At 39.8% G+C, this 13,411-nt stretch overlaps 1 protein-coding gene across 1 annotated transcript in view; it reads right to left on the bottom strand.

Moving 5' to 3' along the window:
- Positions 1-13,411, bottom strand: part of NRXN3 (neurexin 3) — a 1,531,407-nt gene that overhangs the window by 931,585 nt on the left and 586,411 nt on the right. Inside the window, exon 7 of the mRNA XM_054513824.2 lies at positions 10,262-10,465. Within this exon, the coding sequence (XP_054369799.2) occupies positions 10,262-10,465 (204 nt within the window). The remainder of the gene's footprint in view (positions 1-10,261; positions 10,466-13,411) is intronic.

The raw sequence follows: 13,411 nt of genomic DNA, 5'->3' as shown, positions 1-13,411 counted from the left end.
TGAGTAATGATAAGTATATCATAGATCTTATGGGGAACGACAAAGCATTGGAAAAGAGAAAGAGGAAGGAAGACAGAGAAGCTGATTAAAAAACAAACAAAAAACCTGTTTCCTCTTCTTGGAAACACTCAGCACAGAGCTGGGCCAAAGTCATTGACAGAAGGACCAGATAACAAGGGCCAAAAGAAAGAGACTTTCATTCAAGATCACTATCCTCTATTATGGCCAGTTGTCTTCTCCTTACACTAGATCATCCTTCTTTTTCATGCTCTTTTCTCTAAAGAGTGTCACACAAACCCTTGGAAACAGCCATTTACCCAAACATTTTGCAGCAGATGAAGAGGAAAAACATAGATGATGGCATTCTGTATTTTACCTGACTTTCCAGAGGACATTCTAAAAAAGGATTACTGGAAAAGTGCATGAACTTAAATTCAAACGTGGTTAAAGCTTAATTCAGTAAGTATGTCCCTTCAAGGGAAAAAAGCAGCTGTGTTCTGAAACGTGAGTAATAACACCCTCTGACTTCTATTGAAATGACACCTGAGACATAACAGGAAAATCCCTCCCTCTGAAACTCAGGCTACAAATCAATCTCATCACAAAAACTGGGTAAAAGGAAGGATCTGCCCACCGATTACCAAAACAGCTTTAGATCCCAGAACAGACTGAACTATGAACTTTGACATCTAGTCCACAAGGAGAGAGGTTTGAGAAGTTCTGATTACCTGGACCTGTTTTAGTTGCCTAGCCTTCTCGAACTTTTCCACCCAACTGCCAATAATGCCAGGGATGGAAAAAAGAAGATACATGATAAAAATTATATGTCTTTGAATTCTTAGTTTTTCTTAAAACCTAAGATTCATAAACTAAATAAGATTCACACTTATTTGCATTCTTCAGCATAACATATCACTTTGGTCTCAATTCAAGTTTTTACTCCAAATCAACAATTAAGATTGACTTCAAGAAAATATGTCACTTTCACTTCGTGACTCTTCATTCCCCTGGGTGCACATTTATATACCTCAGCACTCAAGGTATTAGATTAAAGGACTCCTGCTTTGTTTTGTTTTCTTTGGTTTCTATTCAACCACTGTTCATTTAGTGGGCACTATGTATTCTTCCTCTGATGTTTTCCCCAAAATTAACTTCCTCAGTATGTTAAAGGTTTATCTTAAGAATTCAAAATTGATTTCCAAAATCCAATCTTGGCTCTTTACCTAAATATTGAACTAAAACTAGTTATACTCTTTCTATACTGTGATCAAAGTAGGGAACACATATTTGCTGACATATTTCTTCTCAATGATGGTTTTGGGGGCTCTGAATAGAAAATCTTTTATCACATTTAGAAACCCTGCTGGCATCTATGTCCTGGAAAAGAGGCATTGCCATGGGATGTCTGGGTGGTCAGTCGGTTAAATGTCTCCCTTCGGCTCAGGTCATGATCCCGGGGTCCTGGGACCAAGCCCTGAATCGGGTTCCCTGCTCAGTGGGGAGCCTGCTTCTCCCTCTGCCTGCCGTTCCCCCTACTTGTGCTCACTCTCTCTCTGACAAATAAATAAAATCTTAAAAAAAAAAAAAAAAAAAGAGGCATTGCCTTCCTAGAATAAAGAATTCTGGAATGTGTCTAAAGATGACTTTTCATGGCTGATCAGATAATATATGTGAAATTAATTGCAAGATAAAGTGTGGATAGAGCACAGAAAGCAAGTCCAGATATCCCGATCAAATAACTCCTTCAGTTCTCTATTCTGCAAATAAGTATCTAAGCCAGAAGATGCTAAGTTCAACTTAGAATGAAAATTTTCCACCTTCATGCTTTCCATAAATGAACTATAATTTTTTTAAGAAGCCAAACACAAATGACTACATATTATATGATTCCATTTATATGAAAAGTCCAGAAAAAGGAAGATTTATAGAGATAAAAGCAAACTGGCAGTTGTATAGGGCTAAGGGTAAGAGCAGGGATTAACTGCAAATGCACATGAGGAAAATTTGGGGGGTGGGGGTGATGGAAAAGTTCTAAAATGTGATTGTGGTGGTGTTTGGACAACTCTATACATTTAATAAAAATCACTGAATTGTAGGCTTACAGTGGATGAATCTTGTGGTATAGAAATTATATCTCAATAAAGCTGCTTGAAGAAAGAGAAAATGCCAGTCTTTAGGGAAAAAAAGGATGTTTCAATTAGTCTTTTAATGATCTAAATATCATGAGAAATTTCTGGCTAATTAGAAATGTTTAAACACAGCAAAATAGGACATTGCTTAAATTAACTGAAAATGACTCCAAGACAAGCATAAAGCACTCTACTTTAGGAAGTGCTTGTTTATATCAATTTTTTACATTTCTTTTCCTTTGTTAATTTACATGGAACATTTGGCCCCCCCAAAAAGTGTTTTGGGCTTTATTAGTTTGTCATTCTGATAATCAATCTCCCAAGAAAGAAGGTTAAACCAGTAGCACCTTTAAAATATGATAGAATAAAGAAGCAAATGAAACATAAAAGTTGGATTATTTCCTTTTCTGAATTTGTTCCTACTGAAAGGCCCTAATGAGGAAAGAAGTAAAAAATGAAGGGGTCATACTGAGAATCACGTGTGTTAGGTGCTCAATCAGTCTAATTTCATCTTCCCAGATCCACAGGAGGAACATATCCCCAGCTTCCTTTGGGTTTTGGATGGAGTCATGTCTGAGAAAATATGGGCAGAAGTGATGTCCATCACTCCAGGCAAGGCAATAAAAACACACTGCATAAGGGGCCCCTGGGTGGCTCAGTCGTTAAGCGTCTGCCTTCGGCTCAGGTCATGATCCCAGGATCCTGGGATCGAGCCCCGCGTCAGGCTCCCTGCTCCGCAGGAAGCCTGCTTCTCCCTCTCCCATTCCCCTGCTTGTATTCCCTCTCTCGCTGTGTCTCTCTCTGTCAAATAAATAAATAAAATCTTTAAAAAAAAAAAAAAAAAAACCACACTGCATTATATCCAAGCTCTTTCTCTCTTCCCTATGATATGGCTGGAAGTTAGAACTCCAAGATGGTGAACCCAGGCCATGAAAGAGACCTGGATGCCTGAATTACTTCCTTGAAGAGAGCTGGCATTGGCACTGAATTTTGCCTGAAGGAGAAATAAACCTGTCTTCTGTCGAGCCATTGAAATGTTGGCATTGTTTGTTATAGCTAATTGCCCTAATTACCCTAGTTAGTTATTTAATTATCTTAACTGATATAAGATGCTATAAGACTCAAAGTATATTTCTTTCTTTCTTCCTTTTGTCAACTAGACCTATTCTTTCCCTCCTGCCCATCCTTCCTCTTTCTCTTCCGGTTCTCTGACCTCATGACTCCAGTTAATGTTCATTTCTGAGGCAGAGGAAGAAATACGTGAGTGCTATTCAGCCTGCACTTCATGAACACCCTTCTTCAAGAACCAGAATATTTGAATGGGATAAAGTAAGTATAATAGGCTGTAATTTTTCATTCAGAAGAGCCAGAACGTGTCTCAAGACTTGGGTTAAAATGTTGCATTATCACCAAGAACAACGCTTTGCCCGCCCTTTGAGAAAAAAAAAAAAACCCTACGGTGATAAATGCTGGGAAAGAAATGTCAGAGTTAGCAGCCACCTTCTGGGTCATGAACTTTGCTTTTATTTTCTGAAGCTTTCAGTAGTGGAGAAGTGCATTCTGGTTGCTCTAATGTTTTTGGTCCACCCCTGAGGATTATTTCCCCCAGAACAATAAATTACCATTTCAATTCATTTTCAAGTTGTTTCCTTATCCAGGTGCCCTTTCCTCCTTTTCTGCATAAAGAGCAAATGCAAGGAAAGAAGAGAGGACCCACCCCAATTCAGAAACCATGCCCTGGGCCACACTCAGCCCGTTACCCTCACCCCAGCCCTTCATCTTGCCAACCCCAGCTCCCCCCAACTCCATAGTCAGAACAGAAAATAATTCAAACAAAAAACAGCTCATAAACAGTAAACAAAATAAAGTCAGTTTTTCTTTTCTTTAAGAACAAAATGAAACTTGAGGGAAAACTTACTGGAGTTACAGTTTATCCTGATACAGTCTAGATGGGGAAAAATAAATGAAAGATGAAATTGCATCCTTCAAGGTAACAGCTGCAGACATCCAAAAACAATCAGTCCACCCTTCCGGGGACAGACACACGCAAGAAATGTGGCCATTTTATATATATAGAGTATGTACAAGTTTAAGGGTGGGTGTATATGTACAGTATATTATTTAGTAAAGTTGGATACATATATATATACACACACACACATATATATACACATATGTATAAAGATATATACTGGTATACATATATATCCACAATAGACACCGAGTATGCTGCTCCTTTTTTTTTTTTTTCAAAAACCTACTCATTTATATAAAGTATTTCAAACCTGAACTTTGAAATATTAATTTTGTTCAACTTGGAAAATTATGTAAAAATTTCTCCACCAAATGCAGATTATATTCTAGTTCCCCCTATAATGATTTTCTTAAAATTTATCTTTAAAAATAGCATCAACACAATTTTTATATTAGTTTTCCAAAGATATATTACCAATCTGACACATTGTTTATGTTTTTAAAAAATCTGTCCATGAAGTTTCTCAGTGCAGTATTTAACCCTTTCTCTTTTTCTAAAAACAAACTCCCTCCACCCTCTTCTTTGCTAGGGCCCCAGATGCTATAGAAATTTACATAGGCAGACGTGCCATTATCCCTAGAGAAAAGGAAAGGGTTAATACCACCTGGTCATTTCCTGTCATAAAATGGCCACTTGCAAACAGCTAACCGCACAAACACCCATCCCAGATTTTAGAGAGGTGGGGTTGGGTGTAGGGTAAAAGGAGTTGAATGCTGTTATCACAATTGATGGGGTTCTCTGCTACTGTTTAAAAGGCTCCCAGACCAACCCACTCATGAAGCCCATCTTCGCCTTCCTGCCTGAATGCTCAGACTGAATCAAGTGCCTACAGCATTCAAGGAGAAGGCGAGACAGGTATATGGGGAGGAGGTCTTGGGCACCTTTGACCTCCTACCTATTTCAGTCTGTAATTCTGCATCTTGAGGGAAGAAAATTCTTTGTTTTTACATTTTTTAATGGGAAAGAGAGGGAAGAAAGGGTGCTAATCTTCCAGTCCTGGTAACCCGACAGGGTATCCTATGCCAGAGTTCTGAGTATCTATCCTTTTATTAGTATCTGTTTAGAGTCATGAACACCCAGCGCAAAAGGTCTAAAGTCAATGATTATATTTGTAGGGGATTGGATAGAACAGTTAAAAAAGGTCTCAGATTAGTTGTGACAAAGTTGCCCAGTTGAACCTAAATTTGACTTATCATGGTGGGAATTCCCATAAGAATTTGTTTAAAGCTGGATACTAAAAAGTAAAAGTAAGACAAGAAGAAGAAAAAAAGTTACAGGAAAAAAATACAGTTAGAAACTGAGCTCCTCTGCCTAAGACTAACCCAGTAGTTTTGGAGGACTCCTAAAGGATAATGCCACCATTTGAATTTCCCAAAGTAAACCATTTTAAGTAAGCAAGTGAAAGAGGAACCAGTGGCAAAGGACAGGGCAGAATGAAACTATGGAAATCCAGATAGGAGAAATCTAGAACACCCAATCATTCTGAGGAAGGAGGCGGTACGCTTATTTGTTCCCCAGAAGAACATCTCTTGAGAAAAATCTGGGTTTGGTTTCGTGCGGTTAGGTTTGTCATGTGTCGTCAACCGCAACAGAAAAGTGGGAGCAAACAGCCCTGGAGCAACTGGTACGATCACCAAACAGAGGAGGCCATTCCCCTGGTGAGGACTGGGAAGGGGAAGGGCAAAGTAGGGAGGAAGGGGTGGGGCTTCAGCTACGGGTTGCACCTGCCATCAGCCAAAGCTGGAGAAATGCCCCTTCCTGATGTATTCAGGAGAGAGGGGAAACAGTTGTATGGGCCTGCTTAAGAGAGAAGGGACGAGAAAGAGTGGGCCTAAAGCAACAAACCTGAGAACTGTCAACAAGAAGGCATTGTCTTCCTTCGTTTCTATGCTGTTGAGGATTTTATTTTTATTTTTTAAAGATTTTATTTATTTATTTATTTGAGGGAGAGCACAAGGGTGGGAGAGGAGCAGAGGGAGAAGGAGAAGCAGGCTGCCCGCTGAGCAGGAAGCCCAACGCTGGGCTTGATCTCAGGACCCTGGGATCATGACCTGAGCTGAAGGTAGATGCTTAATGGACTGAGCCACCCTGGCACCCTGAGGATTTTATTCTTAGACAAGGACCTGGTCTAGAGAGAGGTGCTGGGTTCACTCAAATGGTTCCATGAACTGAATGGTGTCTCTAAACCAATGTGAGGACTTGGAGCTTTCCAGGTGGTAGACAACTGGCTAAGCCAAGAAGTGATGAATTATTTTGATATTTTACCTGAAGAATAAGTGGTTCAAGAAAAAAAATCTATCCCAGTGCCTTGCTCATAGACTCTGAGAGGGTAGTCTTGATAGTGAGGATGTATTTTTTAATGAAAAGTGAATCCAGGGAATTGGGCTGGAAAAGCAACTTCCTTAGATCTATCTTGAATAGCAGCCAAAGTTCAATCTCTGCCTTACCCTTGGCAAGGTATCTGAGGGGTGTATGTGTGTCTGTGTATGTCTGTGTTGTTCATCCTGTTTCATTTAGATGTTTTTTTGTTTTATTTTAGTAAATGAGAAATTATTATTTTCTAGATTAATAAGCTTTGGGTTGAGAGCATGGAAGAGGTGAATGTTTCTAGGAATTGTATGTTTTCACCAATGCATACTGTAAACAGTTGTCAGCAAGCCCATGTTGCCAGAGAGAGAGAGCGCATCTGGAGAATTTGAATACAACTAACCAAACTGCATGACACTCCCTATGAGCCTCCACCATTGAAGAAGGCTTGCTGGTGTTCTGCTGAGGATTCAGAAGGGCCATGAATGAGATACCAATACTGACTGACTTTTCAGCTGTATGGCTCAATTCAAACCAGGCACTAGGGAAAAAAGACTCCTTCTGTGCATGTTTAAAAGTTAACCATCATGAAAGCAGTTAGAAGTCATCAAGACTGCCACAGTACTGACCTGTGGAGATAACAGATAACCCACGCTGACCCAGCATTTTAGAAACCCGGGTTCTAGTCTCAGCTCCACTATCGACTTTTTATGTTAGCTCTGAAAAGTCCACATTTCTTTATTTGTCTCACATCTGTAAAAGTAAGCATAAAAACACTTCCTTGGTTTATCTCACAAAATTACTGGCTGACTGAAATAAGGTTTTTGAATATTTAAATATACTATAATAACAAAATATTATATGTTTTAATTGTAAGGGATCAAAATATGATTGATCAATAGCCAATCTCTCAACTTTCAAAAACAGGCTGTGTGTTTTAGGACGCTTTTCACGCCTGCTCTTACCACACCCAGCTGTCTTCAGAGAGCAAGGCCCTTAGGAAAGCCTAGTCTCCTTGACATTTAGGAGATGGATATATTACATCAGAAAAATATATACTAGGCTTTACATCATGAGCTTATATACGTAACCAATTTGAAATAAACTGTAATATCATTTGTGCATAGTCTAGAAAGGAGACACAACTGAAATGGTGAACAAAATGATCATTGGAAGTTAGTTCTTGCAGAGAGTATGAATGCAAACCCTACTTAGACATGTTTTCTTCTTTAACTAAGTAAAGGGAAATATGAACTCATAATAGGAGAAAACATTCACAAAGGGGTATATTTTGGGGAGGAAAGGAAAAGAGAACCTTTAAATAAAGCATGAACGTAAAGAGTTTTGTATACATAGGCACAGGGAATTTCAGTCCGGTTTTCCATGTTAGGTCTGAAAGAAAGGTAAATAAATTCAAACCAGTCATTCTGGTGAACCATACTCTTCAGGGAAAAAAGAAGTCATTATTGCTTCTGAAAAGTACAGTGCTCTCCAACTCCATCTTACCTAAGATATCTCAATTTCGGAGGAGCTAGACTGAGTGTATGCTAGAAGGAATCAAGACGCAAATGCAGTCTTTTTGAGGGGCACTTCTCCCAGATTTGGGGCAAAGTTTAAAATAGAAAAATAATGTTTCTAGGAATACACATGGGAACTTTACTAACCGCGTGTGCTCGTACACGCGCATGTGTGTAAAAGAGAATCTGTCCATCTCCTTCCTCATCCCCTTTTATCTTCCCCCACTTGTATCTTCTTCTAAGATATGAGACCTACCACAATTGGCTTTCTCATTTTATAAAACAATATCTAAGAAGGAAAATCTATTTTCTGTTTAGGGACAGTATACATTTCCCCAGGATCCCATGGTGCTAATCATCCTTATATATGTGCTTCTCTCTTACTTTGAAATAGATTCAGAGTTAAAAATTGTCTACATCTTTTTCTGTGAACTATTTAGGATGTTATGTTCATTTTTTTGTTTATTTGGGTTTTTTTAATTCTTTTTATTTCTTCCGCTATTTTTCAGGGAAGTAAACAATCAGCTACTGGTTGTTGGTTTTAGATCATATACACTCTTTTGTTGGTTTGTTGGAGGTGGGGAGGATGGTGTAGGGAAGGGAAGGTGGGAGGGACAGGGGTATGCCAGCCCCTGCAGGCTGCTCAGTACGCTCTGTTCTCAAGGCTGTTTGCTATGCGGGCCGCAGGCTTTGGGCCTTTGAAGGGTTGAATACCATCTTTTGATTTGCCATGGCTGATGGCGGGGAGGACTGAAAACTCAAGAACACAGAGATCCAGCAAAAAGAAATACAAAACCCAAAAAAACCAAACACACATATACACAAACCAAAGAAAAACCAACAGACACACTGACAACAGAAATCAAGTGAGGTTGGACAAGAACAAGGGCATAGTGTTGTAAAAGTTGCAATTTGGAAGAAAAAAAAAGGCATAAGTAAAGCCACTGCTCAAAACAGTCCTCTGTGTCCTAGAGATTTTTAGAATCGTAGTGTAGGCATTTTCCAAGTGCAACCAGTCAACCTGACATTAGGTAAGACTGGTATGGATTCCAAACTCCACCTCCCCACTAGGCCATCTAAGGTTTTATATGGTCTTGTATCTGGTACGTTTGTCCATCATGTCTTCCCCATGCCTCTGACAAGCCATTCCACTGGAATCTTTGTAAAGGAGTTCTGTATCCAAACATATGCTATATACCCAAACAAATCCATGGCTTAGAAAGCTTGGACTCAGCCATACCACTCATCCTGTTGACAGAGGGCACTGACTTTCTACTGAGTAGAAATGAGGTTGGTTTCTTTCCTTCCAGGAATCAAGAGGTTCCCATCCTCCACAGAAGATCAATTAGAATCCAGTCAAGAAGGTCAGTAGCAGGAGCAAATGTGAGGCCATCATGAGGGGAGTTTACAAAGTATCTATTACAGATAATTACAGTGGAAGAACAGATCCTCTTCCAATAAAACTGTAAATTTGAAATTGTTGTAATTTTTCAATACTAAGGAAAAATTCATATATACTACATGAGGAGGACAGAGGAATTGGTGAGTAACAGTGTGAAACGACAATCTTGATAAAAGGGGCTGCTAGACGATGGGGAAGAATGTCAGGAAGGAAGAACGGGATACATATCAGGGGCCACATTCTCCTTCCACGTGTCAGAGACTCTATAAACTTACAAAATTATTTCTCCAATGGGACAACAGAAACAATCTGACTTGTCCTCCCACTAGGAGAAAGTACAAAGAAATACCAGTGCCACCAGAATTCCCCATTTGTGGGGAAATAAACAATGCAGTTCTCATCCTGCTCACAAAGCTTAGTTCTTTCCAACCCCAGCCTCCCATTTTGCCTCCATTTGCTGTCTTATCTCTGCCCTCAGCTTTGACTGTTTTGAGTGGTGACCAAGCAGTTGGACTTGATGGCAATGTGACTGATCAAAAGATGGACCAAAGTAGCGTGTTTTACACAAAGCTAAACGGTTCCAAAAAACCAAGAAAGGAAACTTAAAAAATAAACAATCTAGGAAAAACAAAAACAAAAACAAAAACAAAAAAAACCACCACTGTCAGAAACCAGAAATTGACATCAAAACCTCATGCAGAAACAAGGAGAAGGTGTTTGTTGCTGTTGGGTTTTATCCTTGGTCTATTAAACAAGAGGTGAGCAGCTAACTTTTAAGAAACAAACAAAGAATTCAATCAAACCAATGAAAATCAGAAAAGAAAGGGAAGACAAGCCCAAACAAAGTGGCAGAGGGTACTTCATACGATACCTAAGTTAACCATGAGCTTGACACGCCCCCCATCCAGCTCCAAGCGCAGGGTGTCCGCAGAGTCCCTAGATGTAGTAGCCACCAGCAGTCCATAAGCTCGCTGGGACATGAAGCGGAAGGACACATCCTCTGCCTCAGTGTGCATGACCATGGGCATGATGATCTTCATGTACATGCTGCCATCGTAGCTCAAGATGGATGCCTCTGCAAAGAAGAACAGAAGGGATTGTCAGGATGAAGGATATCAGAGTGTCCCTTTGCTTCCAGGGTAAGGACAGTAGGGTAGAGAGGGCGCGAAATTTGTAGCCAGGTGACTGATGTTGGATAGACCTCCAGTGTCACCACTTTTAAGCTCTATGACCTTAGGAAGACCACTTAACCTCTGAGGTTCTATTTCCTTATTTGCCTTTAAAAGGCATACAGTGGCACAGGTCCCTGCCCTCCCATGCTCACAGACTTATCAAGTGTACCAAATGAAATAAGAGATGGGAAGATGTTTTACAAACGTGAAAATGCTCCCCACACATAGTAGTGATTTAATGTCATGTGCTATAGACAAAACAAAAATGCATTAAACGAAACTTAGACTCCTGAAAGTATTTCAAGGACGAGAGGAGGGTGCCTGGGTGGCTCAGTTGGTTGGGCGACTGCCTTCGGCTCAGGTCATGATCCTGGAGTCCCGGGATCGAGTCCCGCACCGGGCTCCCTGCTCAGTGAGGAGTCTGCTTCTCCCTCTGACCCTCCCCCCATCATGTACTCTCTCTCTCTCTCATTCTCACTCTCTCAAATAAATAAATCTTAAAAAAAAAAAAAAGAATTCTCTTTTAGGGCGTCTGGGTGGCTCAGTCGGTTAAGCAGCTGCCTTCGGCTCAGGTCACGATCCTGGAGCCCCGGCATCGAGTCCCACGTCGGGCTCCCTGCTGGCGGGGAGTCTGCTTCTCCCTCTGACCCTCCCCCTCTCATGCTCTCTCTCTCTCTCTCATTCTCTCTCAAATAAATAAATAAAATCTTTAAAAAAAAAAAAAAAAAAGAACAGGAGGAAAGCAGCAATTTATAACCACCAAAGCAAACAGACATTTGCCAGAGCTTCTAGGAGGAAAGAGTAGCAGCCCAGCCTGGTCCCAAAACAGCCCTAGTGCCCAGGCACTGTATGAGTTTGCTTGACTCATTCAAAGAGGATCTACAGAACCAGAGCTAGAACCACCACCACAAAAAGATAATGACACCCCGAGAACCAGTAATTCTACTTTCATTCAAATAGCCCTTGTCTGAGGAAGGAAGAAACTTGCTTTTGTTTGATGCCTGCTCTAGCCCACGCGCTTCGGCTAGGAGCGCCCCTACTCCACTCCATTATGTTAACTCTCTTAGAGGCAGATGTTAACATCTCAAAGTCAGACAGCCTGGATTTTAAGCCAGTATGTCCAGTACAAATCCAGGGCCCGTTTGCAACACCATGCTGCTCAAAATGTGAATGTGTTCAACTGTTCATTTAGCAAATATTTTTAGAGAACACTGAGAAGAGAGTATCACTCAGATTCCTATGAAGCCAACCTGCCACTGGGCTCAGTATCTGGCACTAAGGAGGCCCTCCTTAAGTATCTGCTGTTACCAAATAGTTGCTACCTACCTACATGGACTATGGAGGGTTTAAAAGTGAAAGAGAAAAGGTCCTTACTCTGAAGGGAGACATGGCATGTGCAAGTAACTGTACTAGAATATAAAAATGGTTAAATGACCCAGGAAATATATGTCAGTAAGACCAGGGGCACTTAGGAGAGAGAGACTGTGGCAGGTGAGTAGAGAAGTGGGGGTAGAGTTTGACATGCTCTTAGTTTGTAATGAAAGAGGTGATGGCATCAGATTTGTCAGTAGATAAAATAACATCTCTATACACATAAAGGAAAAAAAGAAGGGGAATGTTCAGACAAAAAAAAAGCTATTCAATTTAACAGAAGCCATCTAGCATATTTTGAGAAGTAGTTATATAACAGTTATTTGAGATTACAATAAAATCAATGGACTTGGATAGATACTGGGAAGTAAGTGCATGGTTTTAGATCATGAAATACCATGATGCATTCATTTCTGATATTGTGTACCAGGCACTCTTTTAGGTGTTGTGAATATAACAGTGAACAAAAGAGACAAACATCTTCTGCCCTCATGTATAAAAGAAATCAGAATGGGAAGAGACCAGGCCAACCACATGGAAGGTACTCAGGATAGTCTATGTCATCATCATATCACCACCCTATTTACACAACACACAAAAGGTCCATGAAAAGCAATATAAATATACCTGCTCATTCCTGAGAAGCAACCATCACCTGGGTAATACCCAAGACATGCTAATAGCCGTACATTACCATGTGCAAACTCTAAAAAGATCACAAATAAAGGTGTAACAGTTGCAGACACTATCACAATAAAAGATATATTATGAAGATGTATTCTTAAATGGGAAACATAATCTAAATTTAACACATGCTCCAGATGTGAAAGAAACTATTTTATCTTCTGCAAGATCAGAATCAAAGAAGATCAAAAATGATAGTTAAAATTTATTGGGCACTTCCTGCTTGCCTGGTGCTTTCTAGAACTTCACATGCATCAAGACATTGAATGCTTACAAGAACACCGCAAGGAAGAAAATATCAGTATTGGCTATTATAGAGACCAGGTCATGCAGCTAACAAGTGGTAGAGCTGGGAGTTAAACACTTCAGTTTGATTCTTATGGTTATATCCTTAACCATTCTGCCAAATTGTCAGAGGGCTATGCCAGGAGCACACCCATGTTTCTAAGCACTGAAATCATATCTATAATGCTTCATTCATGGAGTGTGGTGTTCTTATGTGTGTGTGTGTGTCATACACACATTATTATTTAAAGCTGTACATTATTTATGGACATATAAAATTGTATAAATATAAATACATACATTTCTAAATATGTTGTATATGAATACGCACAATGCTTTTTGTTTGTGCAATCATGAACACTATTAATCATTATTACTATGTGCCCTCTACTATACACACCCACACATATGTACACTCCTTTTTAAAAGAGATTATTCAGGGAGCCATGAAATGGTTGTTTTGATGTATTCAACTTAAATACAATCCAAAAGTAATGGTCACTTTTATC

Source organism: Mirounga angustirostris, unplaced genomic scaffold, assembly GCF_029215605.1.
Source record: "Mirounga angustirostris isolate CCGP_5_RB_7025 unplaced genomic scaffold, mMirAng1.0.hap1 SCAF_9, whole genome shotgun sequence".
Taxonomy (NCBI): Eukaryota; Metazoa; Chordata; class Mammalia; order Carnivora; family Phocidae; genus Mirounga; species Mirounga angustirostris.
The sequence above is the reverse complement of the archived record's forward strand: the minus strand, read 5'-3'. Positions and strand labels throughout refer to the sequence as shown.